General features: G+C 34.5%; 1 protein-coding gene across 14 annotated transcripts in view; it reads right to left on the reverse strand.

The window, feature by feature from the left end:
• The window catches only part of cacna2d1a (calcium channel, voltage-dependent, alpha 2/delta subunit 1a), a 137,151-nt gene that overhangs the window by 59,235 nt on the left and 56,498 nt on the right, over positions 1–21,418 (reverse strand). For all 14 annotated transcript variants that reach the window (XR_012401604.1, XR_012401608.1, XR_012401606.1 and 11 more), the window contains one exon: positions 2,108–2,167. Coding sequence is in view for 9 of the 14 variants with exons in the window: in XM_073946290.1 (XP_073802391.1) it covers positions 2,108–2,167 (60 nt within the window). In the remaining 5 variants the exon portion in view is untranslated. The remainder of the gene's footprint in view (positions 1–2,107; positions 2,168–21,418) is intronic.

Raw genomic sequence — 21,418 nt, forward strand, 5'->3', positions numbered from 1 at the left:
AATCGATAAAAAACAAACTGGCCCTCTCCTTTCCTTGTGTGTGAAAAGTGTGTGTGTGTGTGAATGTGTGCTGGTTTAAGTTGTCTGTGCTTGTGTGTGCGTCCTCTTGGGGTTGTTCTCCTCACAGTGTGAGGGCGCTGTCAGGACCAGCACTGGTGGAGTGTTAACAAGCGAGTTCACTCTCTGACACACAGTTGCCTTGGAGACACAGAAGTGGATCATCACCGGCTGCTGCCACCTGTGCTGCTCGCTTGATAATCAGATACTCCTTTTAGGATAGAGAACACTAATCGCACAGACATGAGCGTACAGGTCACCCCAGCATCAGACCCAACTCTTTACCCTCCAGACTGTCTTTAAAGGGAGGGATTCCGTCATCTTTTACTCAGCCTATACCTCCAAGTTTGAGTTTCTTTTATCTGTTGACCACAAAAGAAGGTCATTTGAAGAATGTTGTGAATCAGTAGCCATTAATAATATACAGTTGAAGTCAGAATTATTAGCCCCTCTGAATTATTAGACCGCTTGCTTATTTTTTACCCAATTTCTGTTTAACGGAGAGAAGATTGTTTTAACACATTTCTAAACATAATAGTTTTAATAACTAATTTCTAATAACTGATTTATTTAATCTTTGCCATGATGACAGTAAATAATATTTGGCTAGATATATTTCAAGACACTTCTATACAGCCTAGAGTGACATTTAAAGGCTTAACTAAGTTTATTAGGTTAACAAGGCTGGTTAGAGTAATTGGGAAAGTTTTTGTATAACAATAGTTTGTTCTGAAGACTATGAAGAAAAAATATAGCTTAAAGGGGCCAATAACTTTATCCCAAAAATGGTGTTTTAAAAATTTAAAGCTGGCTTTATTCTAGCCAAAATAAAACAAATAAGACTTTCTCCAGAAGAAAAAATATTGTCAGACATACTGTGAAAATTGCCTTGCTCTGTCAAACATCATTTGGGAAATATTTAAATAAAAAGAAAAAAATTCAAAGGGGGGCTAATAGATCTGACTTCAACTGTATATATTACTTTACATCAATGTCAATAGATTAAAAAAATTATTAAAACATTGTCTTTTGTGTTCAACGGAAACAAAAAGAAACTCATAAATGAAAATAAAAATAATTGTTATCTACCAGTCTGGAAAAGGTCAGGTCAAACCATTTCAGTTTATTAAGAGGGCTAATAATTATGACCTTAGCAGTTTTTTATTATTTAATAATTATTTATTATTTCTTTCATATTATTCCAGCCAAACTAAAAGAGATGACTTTCCCCATGGGAAACAAACCGTAGGAAATAATGTGTATAATCTTTTAAACATCACTAAACTATTTTAAAAAACAAACAAAAAAATGTCACAAAAGCTAAAACCTTTGTCTTAAACTGAAACATCCTAGTTTCAAACTTTTCTTGCTATTATAAAAACAGCTTTTATTGAGCTCAATCTGCCAAAACAACAGGTTGTGAATGAGCCACTGCATTATGTAATATTGTGGCTAAACTCCGCCTCCGCTGAAGATCAACATCCACATCACTGCCTGTTTAGCTACGCCCACCGATTCATGCTGCAGCAAGTCAAAAATAAAGCATTCTGTGCAGAAATTAACAAAATTACCAACACAAAACCCACACTCTCAGTCATCATCTCATTCCAAAATAAAACAATGCCACTAAATCTGTCAATATTCAGATCAAAACCACTGAGTAAAATATCACTAAGCTAAAGTCAAAGGTTTTTTATTAAGTAGTCTTATTAAAAATTCATCAGTCTAGGTAGAAATGAAATAAACCTGTTATCCACTTTTTGATGACTCATTCAGACCACGCTTGACTGACAAATCTATAACAGACAAAGAGACATCACATCCACTTCTGTGCTAATTAAAATTGATATTTCATGCAGGGGGAGCCTGAAGAGCATCAATAACTGACGCAAAGTCTGACATCAGGATGCCAACACCTTTAGGCCCAATCTTACACCTAACCGAGGTGAAGTGTAAAGGTGTCAGGTATGAGTACTTATCTGAGAACTGAATGACAAGTTTTGCAGGCAAATTGGTTATGTTTACAAAATGTGTATGTGAGAAAGATTACGTCAAGATCTTCTTTCCACTGGTGCTCCTTCTGCAGGTTCTCGGCAGCAGTCGCCAGCGCCTACAAACACAAGACATTTCAAAGAAATTGTTAGATTTATTCAAGGAGGAAGCATTTAATTAAACAAAAGGGAGACTACATTGATTGTAATTATACAAAACAGATCGGTTTATCAAAGAATCATAACAATTTATACAAAAAAGTTTAAGAGCACAGCATCAAATCAGCATATTGGAAATGCAAGATTAGATAATAATGCTAAAAATTTAGTTCAGCCATCATATGAATGAAGTATTAAAACAATATTTTTTTAAGGAATAGTGCATATTAGGATATAAAAACAGCTTTTTACATTTTTTTTTATACAATTTATTTTTCCATACAAAATTATTGATCAAATAAAAGCAACTTGGTAAGCAAACAAAATCATACAACATATAAAAAGAGCATTAATGGAAAGGTTGAAATTGATGATTATGCTGATGATTAAACCTAAAAACAGCCATTTTGTTTTGTTTGATTGTTTGTTTTATTAGGCTGCTGTAAAAAGAAAGATCCCTCGCAACTTTATGAAATATTTGTTTACTGGAAAAAAATTAAATCTAAAAAGAACATTAATAATGATTTTAAAAAGACATGAACATTAATTAATGAGGAATGATGAAAACCATACATTTAAGTTAGTATACATACAGTGCTCAGCATATAAAAGTACACGGTACACAAATCTATCTTTTAAGTGAAATTTTTTAACTAATTTCGAGAGGAGCACGTGATATAATTGACTGCAGCTGGCCACCTATCTACACTCATTAGTTAGCCAATCAGATCTATCCTAACTCACTATAAGTAGCCTAGCTAGATATTACTCCCTTATCTTCATTTTCTGAAGAAACCCCCCATCCACCCCCTTTCTCCTTTACAAAAAAGGGGAGCTCTCGAGAACCACCTGATCTCGTACTCCCCTCACATGCCCTATGGACCTGGCGGGAGCCCTGGGCTCAACCATCTCCGAGCTCAGGGTTCTCTCCCGGGACAGCATGCCAAACCTGCTTACAGTTGTCAAGCAATATGTAAGTGTGAACTCTTGAAATTCATATTTTTAATAGAAAGCTTAACAATATTATATTTGTGCATATACATTAGATTAGTCAGTACTGAAGCCAAATCTGGAACTTATCTAACAAAATAACTTACGATAATGGTCCAAAAACTAAGTACATCCGAATTCATGTGTTATAGAAAAATATTAAATACAAATTTTAAAAAGAGGAAAAATCAAGAGTTGAAATTTTGTAGGTTGTAATTCTTTTTTTTTTTTTTTTGCAATATTTTGCTTGAATTGAATAAAATTACCTTTCAATTTCTAAATATGTTTGGTGACTAAATTATTATTTTAATAAATATATCTGTTTAATAAATCTGTTTTGTTTAAATGCACTAAAATACATTGCCTATATTCACTGAGAAATGGATGAAAATATTCATTTTCAAAATGAGGTGTGCTCATTTATGTTGAGCACTGTAATCCTAATAAATATTGAGTACATGCTAAAATATAAAAACACTCATTTAATTGTTTCACAATATATAGTTTTTCTTACTGCATTGTTAAAATAAAATGCAAATAAATGCAGATATGTTTATATATACAGTATATGAACAATATACAAGACAAATAATACATATATATTTTGCAGCCTTGCAACATTCAAATTCCACAAATTCACACCACCATCCAATAAATAGACCGTTTTGGGGGATGTCAACAATGATCCTGACGTATTTCCTGCTTCACATTTTTTATTTCTATAAGTTCCGAGAATCCCAAAACTACACACACTGATGAATAATTTTATGAAAGCTGTTTTACCGTCAAGTTATGATTAAATCCCTTCTTGTTACTTTTACGAAAAAGTTTGACAATAGGCAGGAAATGCTCATTGACCAACAACATCCATTTATTGAAATGCTCTCTAAGTAAGTGAGCAAGTAAGTAAATAAGTAAGTAAATAAGTAGGTAAGTAAAAAAGTAAGCAAGTAGGCAAGTAAGTAAATAAGTAAGTAGGTAAGTAAGTAAGCAAATAAGTTAGTAAACAAATAAGTAAATAAGTAAACAAAAAAGTAAATAAATAAACAAATAAGTAACTAAATACATAAGTAAACAAATAAGTAGGTAAATAATTAAGTAAGTAAAAAGTTGAATTAAGATATATTTACCTAATGTTACGCCCCGTGTGGCTCGGAGGATGAAAAAGGGCTTAACATAATTATGACAACCCAATATTTTAAGAATTCCTCTGAGATGTTAGCTGCTATGAATCAACACAGACAACGACGTGGCAAAAAAAACTGATTCGCTTTATTACAATAAAGATAAAGAAGTGAATATTTAAATCACCCAAAGTATATTTACAAATATGTACAATAAAACAAAATACAAATGCAAAAAGTAAACAAAAATACCTGATGGAGGGAAGGAGAATAAGCGGTGCCAAATCAAAGAAAATAACAAATTAAACACCCGCTAACTAATCCCTCCCCCACCTCTAAATAACTAAAGAGAAATATGTAAATAAGAAAAAAAACATCTTCAGCGTCACACGCCCCTTACTCAACTGCACTGACTGGAACAAACATACATATGGTAGCACCCGCCTCTAACCTAGTGGAATAACAAAAAAAATCTACTACTTGTGTGTAAAATGTAAGTCACGTGACAAACTTCATATTTCAAACTGTCTTCCAAAGACAGTGTGGAAAACACTTCCATAGCTTTCCCAACTAATCTGCATTGCAACAGCAATGTCCACACTTCTTTTGGCCAGCTCAACGAAGCAGCAATTCTCTCAAACACACAAAAATAACTGTCCACTTCCATTTCTCTAAATAATGGCACTAATGAAATGTTTTTACTTACATTAAACGTAGAGTTAGTCGAAACACATTGTGCTGTTGGTTTACCAGCCGAGTCAGAAGCAGGCGGGCCAGTAGAGACAGTATATATATATATATATATATATATATATATATATATATATATATATATATATATATATATATATATATATATATATATATATATATATATATATATATATATATATATATAATTAGCACACAGAAATGAATTGCTGTGAAGGTATTATGTTTTTATGGTAATGAACTAAAAGTCTCACTAATTTTACTACATCCAACAAAAAGAGCTTCAGAACCAATAATCATTAACACCCAGACCTTTCTAACTCAAAAATACTTACATTACTATCCCAGTGTTCTAATTTAAAGGTTCTTTATGTGACACAAATGATGTGATAGCAGCATCACAAAGATCTAGGCCTACTTTATTAGTCATTATTTCAACAATCAGTCCTAATGATGTAATATAGAGATCATCTTTAATCCTCAGACACATTTTTTTTCCTTTGAGCTTGACCTGCATTCAGCCTTTACTCCAGTTTCTCTGCCTCCGAGAAAAGTCCTCAGTGACTAAAGTAAATTTAGATAGCGGCTCAGGTCTAGTCCAGGTCTTCTCAACTGATTAGGTTAATAACAGTATAATGGCATCATTTTTTAAATCTGGTCTGTACTAGAAACTCACTGTACGCCTAATTTCCCTCGGGAGCTTTCACATGCCATTCCTGAAACTTGTCCTGGAGCCTTTATTTTTTAATGTTTCTTTATTTCTTCACTTTTTTTCCATTGGCCTTGAAATGAGATTGAAGATTAGGAGTTCATGATGTCAAATTAAATCTTGATAACCAGGGGAGCGAAAGCATATTAAGAAATTCTCATTTGATGCTCGCTGCCGTACATCATACTATATGAGGTGAAGAAACTTTGATCAAATAAACAGCGGTTGGTTTGTCAGATTGTTGGCGGCTTATAATGAAGCTTTTTATGGCGCTTCATGGGTTTTGTGGAGAACTCATGTGGAGCAGACAACAAGCAAAGTCACTAAGCAGGAAGAAAAGTGGATAAAACAGTCCTGCTGACCCTTATAACTGTCAATAAGCATTTTAAAATCATATTTTATGACAAAGACAGGTCAATTCTTGCAGCAAAAGAGCTATATCAGTCATTTATATACAACTATCACCATGCATCCTTCAAAAACAACCATTTTATTTAATTAATAAATAAATATTTGAACAATTATATGATTTTTTTAAGTACAACAAAGAAGCTGTAAAAACAATTCTTAAAATAACTATTTATAAAAACGAACAATTTAAAATAATGTCACATAATACAAATTATAAAATAGAAAATAAAAACAACATACATAATTAAACAACTGAAAAATATAAGAAAATATTTAATAATTTAATGAATGACAAGCTGTAATGGTTTGAACATTTAAAGCATGAGTAAGGGCATTTCCACAGTTTCAATGCATATTTTCTATGATATTTGTATACATATTTTACATTAGACATGTTGCTTAAGCTAAGTGAAATAAAATGTGTGTAAGTGGAAATACAAAAATGACTAACTCTAAACACTAATAAACAAATAAAGAAATTACTAAACGTATACTATTTTTAGACTTTTATTTTTAAACCTAAAGCAATACAAAAAGTACTAACATGAATTGTTTTCTGCCATTTGTAAGTAAGACAAATGCATCTTTATAACTAATGGGAAAAAATGACAATCTCATGCTGTGTTCATGTACTGTAGTACAGTCCTCCTGGTTTGCTAGGTCTGCACCATAAATTAACTATGAAATAATATAGATTTAATCCTCGTTAGTTAAGTTTAGTTTAGTTTAGTTTAGTTATTGTACAGTAAACTATCAGGATTATCACTTAAAGGAATAGTTCACCTAAAAATTTAATTCTTTATAACATTTATTTTTTCTTCTGTTGAAAACAAACTAGGTTATTAGGGAAATATTGAAGTCCCAATAAACTAGAAGCTGCGATCATAATTCTTTTCATAATGTGATGCATTTCCTACAGAAACAGAATTTTAAATAAGCAAACAGTGGATGTGGCTTGTTTTTTCTACCACAAGCTGAATGGACGTCATTCAGAAAGATCGTTAAATGAAGTTTCACAAACTAATTTCGAGAGGAGCACGTGATATGATTGATTGCAGCTGGCCACTCATCTACACTCATTGGCTAGCTAATCGGATTAATCCAAACTCACTATAAGTAACCTAGCTAAGATCTACTCCCTTACCTTCGTTTTCTGAAGAAACCCCCCATCCACCCCTTCTCCTCCTTTCCTCTTTTGCCGAGGGGAGCTCTCGAGAACACCTGACCTCGTACTCCCCTCACATGCTTTATGGACCTGGCGGGAGCCCTGGGCTCAACTATCTCCGAGCTCAGGGTTCTCTCCCGGGACAGCATGCTAAACCTGCTAACTTGCTAACAAGTTGTCAAACAGTATCTAAGTGTGAACTCTTGAAAGGGGTTTTAGAAGAGTTATTACAACCGAACAAACTTCTCCTTCTCACCATTTCTAACTGACAGTTGGAGCAGTGTTAGCCATGCTCATTACCTCAAAATCACGCAATCTGATAAATTAACTGAAAGAAAAAAGGAAGTGCATTTTCAGATTTCAATTAAACATTAGAAAGACAAACTTTTTTTTTTCTTAATGACATGCACAAAACTATCAATGTGAGCTAACAAAATCATATGGTTAGTTTTGATTTCATGTGGACTTCAATTTTAAAAATTATTAAAAATCTAATTCAAACAAGTTTTTCTCCATTTTATATGGATCTCAATAGCCAGGTTTAAAATCCTAATATAAAGTGAATCTTTGCAAAATATTTACGAATCCCAAATGTGAGTTAGATGTGTTTACATCAAGCTGCTTGAGCAGCCAACTGTAGTATTGGTAACCTAGCAACCGTAAACAAGAAAAGCATAATGGAGTCACATGAGTATTTGCTAATGCAAATCCATTTCCATCTCCTACTGTTTGCATGAATTAAATCCAAAACTTAAAAAAAGAGATTAAAGAGAAATAAAGATATTTTTTTATTAAAATTTGGTATTTCTATTCCTCGTTTCTCTTGCGATACTTCAAAATGAGAATTAACACAGGGTGATGGAAACCCAGCTATCCAGCTTTTAACATCTTCGAATTATTTACTTTTCTGTTCAGCAGAAGAAGAAAAAAACTTATTAGAAACACTTGAGGATGAGTACATTTTAGGAGGATCTATTCCTTTAAATATAATCACTATTATACCTAACCCAACTCCAAATATCAGAGTTTAAACTCAACCCCTTGAGTAATTACAATTTGCCCTTGTTGTGTCATTCCAGTGACCTTCACATGATCTCTCAGAATGACTTGAAGGCAGCATTAAAACGCTTCTTCACACTGGGAAGAAGAGAAGAGCATCGGTTTGATATCAGCACTGCCACAGTAATGATATCAGAAGAGCAAAAATGCCACAGAGCTAATTAAAGCCAACATAAGCGCTTATTGCATAATCTTGAGAGCGCTTTGAAGACTTTTTATGCTGTAGGCACAAAACATAGTGGAATTTAAGAGTTGTGTGATGTAAAAAGATCCACCGAAGTATATTGGCCATTATATTAAGTCTAAAAATACAGTGTTTGTAATGACTTGCTCCTGCAGGGAAAATGAGCGCACAAATGTAACGAACGCATGGCTAGATGATGAGAGCTCTCGTCCATTTCAGACATCCCACAATCACCCATTGACCTCAGGCTCTGTGTACTGTGGTCTTGGTCTCATTAGGACCGGAGTGTGTGTTTGTCTTAAAGTGTACAATCTAGACAAGAGCTCAAACCACACAGCAAATACTGCATAATAATCTCGGACTGACCTTGATTATCACTAACATTTACCGTAGAAGAAGCCTCAATCAGAGGGCTATGAAGGCTATATTTACACTAGTATTGTTTTGAAGGACACTAGATTTACCTTGGTTACACCTGGTATTCAAACCACTCCTGCTTTTTTTAAAACAAAACAAACAGTGCATTCCAAATGGAACATACCACCCCCTGAATGGAACACAGGACTCAAACTAATCATGGCCACCATATTGAATTGTCCTTACAACTTCCACTTTGAAGACTCACTCTGAATGAATCTTTTGAATCTGTGATTTGTTGACTGATGACTCACCTAGATTGGATAATTTCAATCAGTGAATTGTTAACTAGAGACTCACTCTAAATGGATCATTTGAATCAGTGAGTTGTTAATGGGGACTCACTCTGAATGGATCATTTGAATCGGTGAGGTATTTAATGGAAACTTGTTGTAAATAGATTATTTAAATCAGTGAGTTGTTCAGTGGAAACCTACTCTAAATTGACTATTTGAATCAGTGAGTTGATAACTACAGACTTACTCAGAACCGATCATATTTAAAACTGAGGTGTTAAGTGGAGACTCCCTCTGAATGGTTCATTTAAATCAGTGATGTGTTAACCGGAAACTTACTCTCAACAGATCATTTGAATCAGCAAGTTGTAGAGTGAAGACTCACTCTAAATGGATAATTTGAATCGGTGATGTTTTAACTGAAAACGGACTCTGAACAGACCATTTTAATCAGTGAGTTGTTGACTGGAGACAAAAGATTCAAAGTAGGTCGGCACACTGCCACTTTAGCTCTCAAAAAATTTTATTAGTCATAATTACAAAAACACTACGTTTCGACCGACATGGTCTTCATCAGGTAAAGCGTTGCAAATGGAAGTCCTCCAGAAATAGACAAACAGCTCTACACAACACCTGCAGTCAATTATCACAATCAGCTAACAAGCCGGTAAACAGGAACAATTGCATACAATAATATACATCTTAAACAATGTGAAAAACATGAATACAATTACAAACAGACATTTAAAATACAAATACAAATTCTCACTATATAATTCCTCGGAGACAGTATTCTATAGGCTAGATAGATATAGCACATCACACCTGCACAAAATTACATCACTCAAACAAAGCCAGTAGACCTAGGGGCAAAAAACATTATGTACATATTTAGTATACAACAATTCATTCATTCATTCTCATGTCAGCTTAGTCCCTTTACCAATCCGGGGTCGCCACAACAGAATGAACCGCCAACCAATCCAGCAAGTCTCTACGCAGCGGATGCCCTTCCAACCGCAACCCATCTCCGGGAAAAGTATACAACAATATAGAATGCACAAACACTTACAAAAAAGATTTTAAATCAAAATCTAAATTCAAACCTCTCGGGGATAAAGTGTTTAGTGTGTAAATGTAAAACGCTTCCCTCTGTAATAAAAGTCTGTCAACATCGCCTCCCCTTCTCGGCACCTTCACTTGTTCAATGCCAATATATCGCAAAGTCGCAAGGTTATGTTTCAATGCATTAAAATGAACGGCGATAGGATTTCGTTGATCGTTTAATCGTATATTACTTCTGTGTTCAGCAATTCGTGTTTTTAAACACCGTCTTGTTTTACCTATATAGGCTAAACCACAAGGACATTTAATCATATAGATCACATTTTTTGTGTTGCATGAAATCACACCTTTAATCTTTAATTGTTTACCTGAATGTGGATGACTAAAAAACTGACATTTAGTTGTAAAGTTACACTGTGCGCATTGACCACATCTATAGTTACCTTCAGGGACTGAGAAAGGATTATCCGACCGATCGGAACCTTGATCTGCTCTCACTATCATTTGTCGCACATTAGGAGCTCGTTTAAAAACAATTCGTGGAGGATCTTTACAACAGTGTCTCATAACAGGGTCTGAATTTAATATATGCCAATGTCTACGTACTATATTTGCAAACTCATTACTTAAAGCCGAATATTGAATAATACAAGAAATCCGTGTGTTAGTAGGTTTTAGTGTTTTTCGAACCAAGGCTTCTTTTTGATCCATATTTTCGAAACGGGCCGCAGCTTCCTTAATCCATTTTGTAGAATAACCTCTATCATAAAAACGTTGACATAATTCCTTACGTTGTTTTTCAAACGTTTCCGTATCACTACAGATCCGTCGAATTCTTTTAAACTGACTAATTGGCAAACTTTTCTTTAATTTAGTGGGATGGAAACTCAGACCATGTAAAAATGTATTTTTATCAGTAGGCTTTCTATATAAATCTGTCACCAATTTACTCCCATCTTTTATTATCAGCAAGTCTAAAAAACTCACTTGCGAGGGGTTGAACTCAATAGTAAATTTAAGATGTTCACTAGTGTGGTTTAAAAATTGCTGAAAAACAAGCAAATCATTTTCTGAGCCACACCAAATCATGAAAATATCATCTATATATCGCCGCCACAGAAGAATATTAGACAAATATGAATTAACTGTTGGATTAAAAACATATTCATGTTCAAAAAAGCCCATATACAAATTCGCATAATTAGGAGCCATAGTGCTTCCCATTGCAGTACCTTTAATTTGTAGAAAATAGTCATCTTTGTACATGAAATAGTTTTTTGTAAGCACTAATTTAGTTAATTCTTTAAGACATTCGATAGTAGGTTTCTTATCACTTAAAAACTCGCGTAGAAAAAAATCAATAGCTTGTATACCGCCATCATGTGGAATGTTGGTATATAACGATTCCACATCTAAGGTAACCAGTAATGTTGGAATTTGCGGAAGTGAGACAGACTGTAATATTTTAATCATATCCTGTGAGTCCTGTACAAAAGAGGGAAGACTTTGAACATGAGGTTTTAAAAATGAATCAACAAAGACTGAAATTTTCTCAATTAGAGAGCCCATACCAGCAATAATGGGTCTTCCAGGAGGTTTAGCCAAATTTTTATGTATTTTAGGTAGAATATATATTACCGGTGTGATTGGATAATCAACTTTTAAAAACTCAAATTCTTTGTTGGTCACATCTCCTCTTAGAAGAAAAGTTTGTAAAGAGTCATAAATTTCTTTTTTAAAATTATTCGTAGGATCACCTCTTAGTTTAGTATAGAAAGATTGATTTTGAAGTTGTCGATAAATTTCTTGATCGTAATATTGAGTATCCATCACCACAATTGAGCCCCCCTTATCCGCCGGTTTAATAACCACAGATTTATCATTCTTTATATCGTGCAAAGCATTCCTTTGAGCTACAGGCATATTGTTAAAAACAGTATATTCGCGTTTTTTGTTGAGAACTTGTCCCACATCTCTTTCAACCAATCTGCAATACGTCTCAACAGAAAAGTTTTTGTTTTTAGGAGGCATAAAAGTCGATTTTTTATGAAAAGCTGACTGGTTGACTGGAGACTCACTCTGAATGATTAATTATAATCAGTGAGTTGTAACTGGAGACTCACTCAGAATGGATCATTTCAATCAGTGAGTTGTTAATTGTGGACTCAATGATTCAAGTAATCAATTCAGAGTGAGATGTTATTTGGAGACTCACTCTGAATGGATCATTTCAATCAGTGAGTTGTTAATTGTAGACTCAATGATTCAAATAATCAATTCAGAGTGAGATGTTAATTGGAGACTCACTCTGAATGGTTCAGTTGAATCAGCGAGTTGTTAACTGGAGACTTTTGTTGACTCGTAAACATATTAGTTCAATTCACAAACTAATTAATTGGTGCAATTTGTCAACTGGTATAACAGGTTAACTGATAAAATTTATCTTGTCCACAAATTAAACACTGCTAACTCACATTATGAACCGGAGACAACTTAGTACAAACATATGCTGCTCACGTCAAGATTAACCCTTTCATTCACACAAAACCTCACAAAAAGCAACAGGAATTCAAAGAAAGCTAGTTAAAAACAGGGTTATACATGCCCTCTGGCTGGCCTAGTTGCATGACTAATTATAGTAATAATTAAATAATATACATGTGGATTGTCCTTTGATGAGGACATCTTAACATTAAAGCTGTGAAACTCGCAAAACGTGCAAGTCCCCTTAAAATCAAAATAACTTTTTGGTGGGTCTCAGTGTTAATGCGTAAAGTTTCAGATAGACTTTTACAAAAAGTATGTTTGATGAAAAAATGTCTTGTAAGGTCATGAATAGATTAAAATGAGTTAATGAATGAATGAATGAATGAAAGAATGAAAGAATGAATGAGTCAATCAATCAACCAACCAACCAACCATCCAACCTACCTACCTACCTACCAACCTACCAACCAACCAACAAACCAACCAACAAAACCAATCTGTCAACACATCAGAACAAAATAACATAAAAAATTTAACATTTGATCAAAATAACCTGTCATTTTAAGATTGTAAGGGCACTATTTTGATATCAAAACTAAAAAAAAATGAATTCATTTCACATCATTAGTGTAGGTAATGGAAAAAAGTTATAACAGATTTAGAGCATTTTAAATGGTTTCAAACACCACTTATCATGTACAGCATTTAAGCGCTTTGACCTAAAACAAGTGACATAACATGATAAGATAAACACGGTTAATTTATTCATTATGCAAATGAAAAAGCTTCAGCATAACTATTGTGACTACAAATGTAACTAAACACTGAGAAAATAATCTCAGAAAAAAATTATTACCTGATGACCATATTTTGACAAAAACACACAAAGAAAACTATTTGAGGAAAAGTATAATTATAAAATATAAAATAATAATACAGCACATTTTAGGAATAGTTTTAACAAAACAAATATATTTTTTGTATATATTTGAAAATAAAAAATGACCAAAATTGTTAGAACATTGTTTTAGAAATGTATGTTTATTCTAGTCCTAAAGCCTTTCCTTCTAAAAGTAACATGACTGTCAAAATCAAAAAATAGATGAACTTTATCAATCTATTCATTTATCAAATGAAAATCTAAAGATGAAATATGTTTTTACAATTGCTGAATTGTCTATATTGTGAGTGTATTTCTAAATTCTTCAAATGTGGCTCAACATCATGGGAAAAATTAACTTCTCTCAGTATTTCTAGATTTACTTCAATCCTCAAAATGGCTACAAACAGCACATGAAGACACAGTTGAGGTAATCTAGTATTCACACTTCTCAGCACAGAGTAAACCACAATTATAAACTAAAGTCTACAATCCTTATATTGCTCATCATGTTCAGTCTGGCAAAGGCTGATGGGAAATGGAGCCATGTTGGCTTGTGGCAGAGTAAACTGTTCTGACTTGCCAGAGTGCAACAGAAGCCATTTTGGCTCAAGGTGGGCTGAGTGTGATGTTTGTTGCGGATCCACCACCTGTCACTCTTCCAAGGCCAATGAGAATAAAATGGAGACCAGAGCTACTCTTGAACATACTGAAGAACAGCCTGAAGACCACAGATCTGAGCCCTAGCTCTACAACAAGCATTTAAATGGATGCTAAAGCTGTGGCTGAGTGTGTGTGGATTGTAAGGGCCAAATGTCCCCATCAGTATAGCAAAAACCATATACAGTTGAAGTTTCTGTTTAACGAAGATTTTTTCAACACATTTCTAAACATAATAGTTTTAATAACTTATTTCTAATAACTTTCTAATAAATTTATTTTATCTTTGCCATGATGACAGTACATAATATTTTACTAGATATTTTTAAAGACACCTCTATACAGCTTAAAGTGACATTTAAATGCTTAACTAGGTAACTAGGCAGGTTTGGGTAACTAGGCAAGTTATTGTATAACAATGGTTTGTTCTGTACACAGTTTGTTTTTAAGCAAAAAATTGCTTAAAGGGGCTATTAATTTTGTCCTTAAAATGGTGTTTAAAAAATCAATAACTGTTTTTTTTTCTAGCCAAAATAAAACAAATAAGACTTACTCCAGAAGAAAAAAATATTATCAGACATGCTGTGAAAATGTCCTTGCTCTGTTAAACGTAATTTGGGAAATATTTAAAAAGGAAAAAAATTGAAAGGGGGGCGAATAATTCTGACTTCAACTGTATATTGACCCTGTTTTTGGTCCCCATGAGAAAAATGAGTCATAAATCAAACAGACTGGAGTATTGTGTTGGTTTTAAAATATATAGTCTGTAAATTGTACAAATACGTGCAACTATATGTATATAACAACATATATATATGTCTGCACTTTTAAATCAGGCCAAAAGAAAACAACAAAAAATACTAAATGTCAAAAAAAAGACAACACAAAGCAAACAAACAAAACAAACCACCAAATGTCCCACAACACAAAGCAAATTGAAAACTAAAGTTTAAAAATAAAATGCATACCATAAACAAGCTACACCAGAAACATATTTATGTAAGACGTGCATAACTATTTTATTTGCAAAAGAATAGATTTAAATAGATTTTTTTTATAATCATGTTTATTTATATATATATAGAAAATTTCTTCATTGTCTAAACTCTTTTCATCTGAAAATGATCTCAAAGGTTTTTTCTTGAGATCCAGAAAAATCTATGCTCACATTTGAAGATTCTGGAATTAAATTTGAAATGTTAATAATACTATAAGAAACTTCAGCAAGCTGTTTCACCACTGTCCACTGTCCATATTAATTTAAATTCACATATAGCACACACATACACAAACACCTCAGTTATGTACAATATACAGCAGTCATACAGTAAACATGTATCCATAAGTCTCTTCACTCTTTGTCTCACTAAAATAATGAAAAAAAAAACAAAACAATGAATCAACTATAAGATCACAGACGCTCGTAACATCCCATTAAAGCTCAGGCTGTTTAAACAGAAGTTCGGTCCCGCTGTGGGTGGACAGTACTGTAATTACACAGCTCTGCATTGCTTTAGATGAGAGAAAAGCACTGCCAGCTCTCACTACTGCTTCATTACGCCTCATAGCAGCTTGCTGGAGTTTGCAGGAACTTTGCTTGTGCCTTCTGTCATTTGTTTCCTATCAAATTTGCTGTTTGGAGACAGGTGGTATACGGCTAAGTTTAGCAGCGCCTGTGTGTTTAGCCAAGATACAGTAGCAAAGCATTGACAGCGAATAGAATCTGATTTTGCTTTTATGGTAGTAAAACTGAAACAGAGAACAGTCAAGTGTTCAAAAATCAATCAGTCAATCAGTCAGTTAAATATCATATTGTATAGGTATACACAGTGTTGGGTGTCATGCATTACAAGTAACTTTTTATGTGTTTTTTTTAATGTAGATGTAGGTCATAAAGTACATTATTAATTGCAGAGCTCCTGTATAAAAAAGAAGAAAAAACACAAGTTCTGAAAGAGATCAAGCCTCAGCCAGATCAGAAAAAGTAACGCAAAAGTAACTCAAAAGTAACTAAGTTAAACTAAAAGTAACCATAAAAGGTAACTAAGTAATGCAACTACTTTCTTTTTTGGCGGTAACTCAATATTATAATGCATTACTTTCTAAAGTAACTTTTCCCAACACTGGTTATACTATACTTACACTATGGTTACTGCCAGTGCTTAATTTGAGCCGGATCCTGCCGGATCCTGTTTTTGAAAATGTCAGATATTCGTGTTTTGCATTCTAGTCACAGTAGTCACCATATACAAGTCACATTTAACAATTGGGCCTCAACAATATTTTCAGCCAATCGGCTTTCTTATGTTTACAATCACTCTCATTGGTTGGTGATTGTTTCGCACGCAGTGAGCAGTAAAAATAAACGATGACATAGCGGCCAACCTAAATAATATTTGTATTTTCAAAATGACAAAGAGGATGTCACACACACACACACACACGCACACACACACATATATATATATATATATTTATTTATTTATTTATATATATATATATATATATATATATATATATATATATTTTTTTTTTTTTTTTTTTTTATTACGAGTAAATCTGATAATGAGCCTGATTAAAAGAGATCTTGAGAAGTGAAACTGCTCAAATGGATCAGGATAGCAAGAGACAAAAGCAAAGTGATCTTAAGTCAGCCAAAAAACGTTACAGAAGAAGGACTGTGGACTCTTCTTGAAAATTAGACGGAGTGAGTCATTTAATTATTTGTTTTTCACTTGGCACAAAAGTGAAGTGAGCTGAATAGTGATTTTTCATACGATTTACATTTATGTGTTTTTATTATCCATGACTGACCTTTAACGTTATATGGCACAAAATAATTAAAGACAGATCAGAAATGTGATGCTCTTTTTTTTTTGCACTATCACAGTTTAATGACATCATGTTTCAGGAGAACTAAAATTGTGTGGTGGATGTCGGTCAGGGTAACTTTTATTTCCTGGTTTTGTTCAGCACTGAACATGATACGCATCTTGACAGACAGTATCTCAAAAGAAAGCCTCTGCAGTAACCAAACCTTCATCAGAAGAATTAATATAAAGGTCAGATTAGCCTTTGCTGATGAGTATGTTGTGTGGACAGAATGCAAAGTAATGAAAGCATGTTTAGTTTGGTTGGGTGAGGTCCAATTGGAAACATGTTCGTGGTCAAACTGAAGAAGGACTGAACCCAAAGTGTGTAAATCAGCGGATGGTGGAAGAAAAGCCAAGGTTTGGATATTCTAAGAGACATTCATTAATTCGGCTTAGTATCTTTATTTATCAGGGGTCGCCACAGCGGAATAAACCGCCAACTTATCCAGCATATGTTTTTTTATGCAGCGGATGCCCTTCCAGCCACAACCCAGTACTGAGAATCTGACAGACATCACATAAAAAACATACAAAAAGAGGATTTTCTTAGTTGATTCACAGTCATTTCTGCAGATTACTCAGTTCATTTATTTGTCATGCTATATTGCTGACATCCGTTTGTCCTCTGAGAGGCTCTTGGATGCTTATGGGTTTTGTAGGCTGACGTCATACCCTTCCTCCGTCCTTCAAGACCTCACTCTACACCACCATTACATTGAGTGACTAATTCAGTACATTTCCCAAGGTGCACTTCTCCTTCCTACAATCTAATCAGTCAGTCTAGACTTTCACAGTAATTGAGTAAGACTACAACCAGCTTTGGGATGAAGAAATAAAGAAAATGTAAAACATTGTTATATAGTGTGTGCTAATATTATTATTATTATTAAGTTCACAATTTTTAAATTTGAAATGCATGCCATTAATAAACCATTAACTCAGACTATTAGCTCAATAAAATACTAATTATGTGTTTATTTATCATTTGTACAAGGTAGTAGCTAGGTTTAGGTATTGGATAGGATTAGGGAGGTAGAATAGGATGTATCTTTAAAAGTACTAATAAACAGTAAATATCTTTAAAACTAATTGTTAAAATAAACAGTTAAAACAAACGGTTAAATAGTGTACATTATTATTATTAAAATTATTTTATTATTATTATTGCTTGATAATTATATGTATAATAAACATAATAAATAATATATATGTCACGATCACCAGCGATTAGGGATGTAACAGTATCAGAATTTCACGGTACTGTAATACCTCGGTATGAATGTCACGGTACGGTATTTATTGAATCATTTACAGGAAAAACAAAACTTATGAAAATACTCCAAAAAAGTGCCAAAAGTGTCAATGACATATAAATTAGCCATCTATCTGTAAGCTTTGAAACACTAACTTCAATTTTTAATAACAAAAAATTATTAAACCATGTAAAAAAATAAAGTTTCAATTTAGTATTGTTGAAAACTCATCACATTCAACATTTAATCACTCATTCACTTAGATAGAGATGGGCTTTAAGGAAAATTATCTTATAACTATAATCTGGTAAAAGCTGGTATCTCTGGGTATTTACAATGTCCCCTGCAACAGAAAAAACCCTCTCCTTTGGGACTGAGGTTTCTGGGACAGAGAGATATGACTTGGCCCAGGTTGACCGCAGTGGGTAACGTTGTGCATTGTCTTTCCCCCACTTGAGAGGACAAACCATGACTGAGATAGAGGTCTCATGTCTGCATCAATCTGAACAGTGTGCTGTGTTTCTGCAGTCCCCATGACTGATTATTAGTCGTATTCCCCAACTTGCAGGCACGTGCACACACAGGGCTCAACTTGTGCAGTGCACATGCCCTTTTTAGTCTTGGATAGAAAGTGCCCTTCCAAAATGATCAAAAGTGCCCCCGCGACGCGACACACGCTCCGTCCCGCCCTTCAGTAGGCGCGCGACAACAACGCTCTTGAGTATGCGCGCTCAACCCCCCTCTCTGCTTTAAGCAGGTCGCACACCAGAAGCGCCGCGCCGCGACACGGCGCGCACATGACATGACATGACGCGCACATTCGAAGGATATTTAACATGAAACTAATCAGATGGCGCTCTGTGGCGCGGCTGAAAAATGAACTGCGTCCTGAGCCGTCGCCGGGCGCCGCCGACAGCCGCCGACTTGCGGTGCCGGTGTGTGTATCCTGATAGAAACCTATGTTTAGAATTCTAAAATACATGGCGCTGCGTGTCGCCGAGCTGCGCTTCTGGTGTGCGACCTGCTTTACAGTACGTGCGCGGCGACAACACCCGCTTTAGGTTTCGATCATCTCCAGCTCTTTTTCATCCCCGCTACTAGAAGCACACTCCATTTCCGCATTACTGGATCTGTAGTGACAACAGACCGCAAAGGATTATGGCCACGCCTGGGCTGATGGGAAATGTAGTTTCAGCTACCTCCCGTTCGCTTCATTCGCCTGAGCAAATTTTCTCAGAAAACCTATAGTTTTACCGAGTCATACGACTACGGTAATATCTAAAAAAATTAATATTGCGGTATGACGGTATTTACAATACCGTTACATCCCTACCAGTGATCTAACCCTAATTCATTGCAGGAGAACATTCACATTCACATGGACTACAATTCTGTCTCCACATGAACTACAAGTCCTGTCATGCACCACACACACACCTGTTCCAAGTCTCATTTGATTACACCTGAAGCTGCACTTGTACTGATTACACTCACATATATTCGGCTCATTTTGAAACTCTCATTGCTGAGTCTTGTTAGGTTTACACCCTGTGACATTAAAAAGAGTTCTCTGGTATAATTTCTACGAGTTTTGACCCTTGCTTTGTTCTACTGTTTATCCTGTTTGCTGCCTGTAACGACCAGCTGCCTGTTACCTGACAATGCCTCCGGATTTCTTAGCTTGTAACCATTTGCACTTTGGACTTTGTTTTATAGTATAGCATTGCTTTGGGAGCAGTTAAATAAAGCTGACATTTACTCTCCATCAACAGAAACAGAAAGCACTCGAGTAACAAGAAAGAGCCGGAAGTTGGTAATGCCTTAAAAAAGACCCCATCCTCTCATTGGTCAAAAGTAATTGCACCCCTTTCCTCACTGTACATCAATGTAACCATACAAAATAAATCCAATGCTTTTAACATGTTAACCTGAAGCTCTTCACCGCACATCATGAAGAGAAGGACAGATCGGATAAGAAACGATTGCAATGAGAGAGGAGAAAAGAGGCTGCTGGAGATAAATTTGGTGTGTAGAGTATTGGCCCTTGAGAGACTGCAATCTAGTTTCCAGGAGCTCTAATGATATTTAGCTGTCTATGAATCAGCGACTGAACTGCCTGGTGCTGTTTTATCTGCCGTATCAAAGAGAGAGCAAACAAACAGCCTTCCTTTCCATCTGTTCTTTCCCTTTTGATGGATGCAAGTGGCTCTGTGTCCCTCTTGTCTGTCCCGCTTTTCATTTTGCACCCTCTTTTGATGCAGCATTTAGCAGTTGGGCTCTCAGATCACTTTGAAAGCGACTCTTTCTTTCATAAAAACAGAGAAGCAGATACTTTGAATTGCCATACATTCACATTGGCTTTAATCCAGGACTAGAAGAGCAGCTCACAAAAGACAAAACTATAAGGTTTTATTGACTCACTCCTGGCACAAAAGGAACGTAAAGAAACAAAGCTCATTTTAATTGCTTATAAAAGCAAAAGGCAGATAAAAAAAAATCTAATAGGCCCTACTATACTCCAGTGGAGAGTCCACTAGAAACCAGTGTAAATCAAGTAGTGTAATTTATGTAACTGTGTCTATGTGGACTGTGCTAAATGAATCACCAACAGGTTCAATTTCAGTCTGGTTTGGTAAGAAGTAGACCACTAAATAGGGTGTAGATCAGGCTTGGTTTCATGTGTACAGGCCCCTTGTCATGAAATTAATTCATTAAATGTAGTTTGTATCCACAGTCTAACAATAATCACCAAAAATATTTTGAAACTATTATGAATGGACAAACAAATAAACAAAAGAGCAATCAAAAATAATGAATAAATGATTATAAAACACTTGCTAAAATTATGAGTTGTATTTACTGATTTGAAATATCTGTTTGAGCTTAATTTTGCAAATCATAAAATCTGTTGTTGCAAGTACATTTTGTTGCATATTGCAGATGATAAATCCACTAGAGGGCACTGTCCACATTTTTGCAAATCCTAA

Source organism: Danio rerio, chromosome 4, assembly GCF_049306965.1.
Source record: "Danio rerio strain Tuebingen ecotype United States chromosome 4, GRCz12tu, whole genome shotgun sequence".
Classification (NCBI taxonomy): domain Eukaryota; kingdom Metazoa; phylum Chordata; class Actinopteri; order Cypriniformes; family Danionidae; genus Danio; species Danio rerio.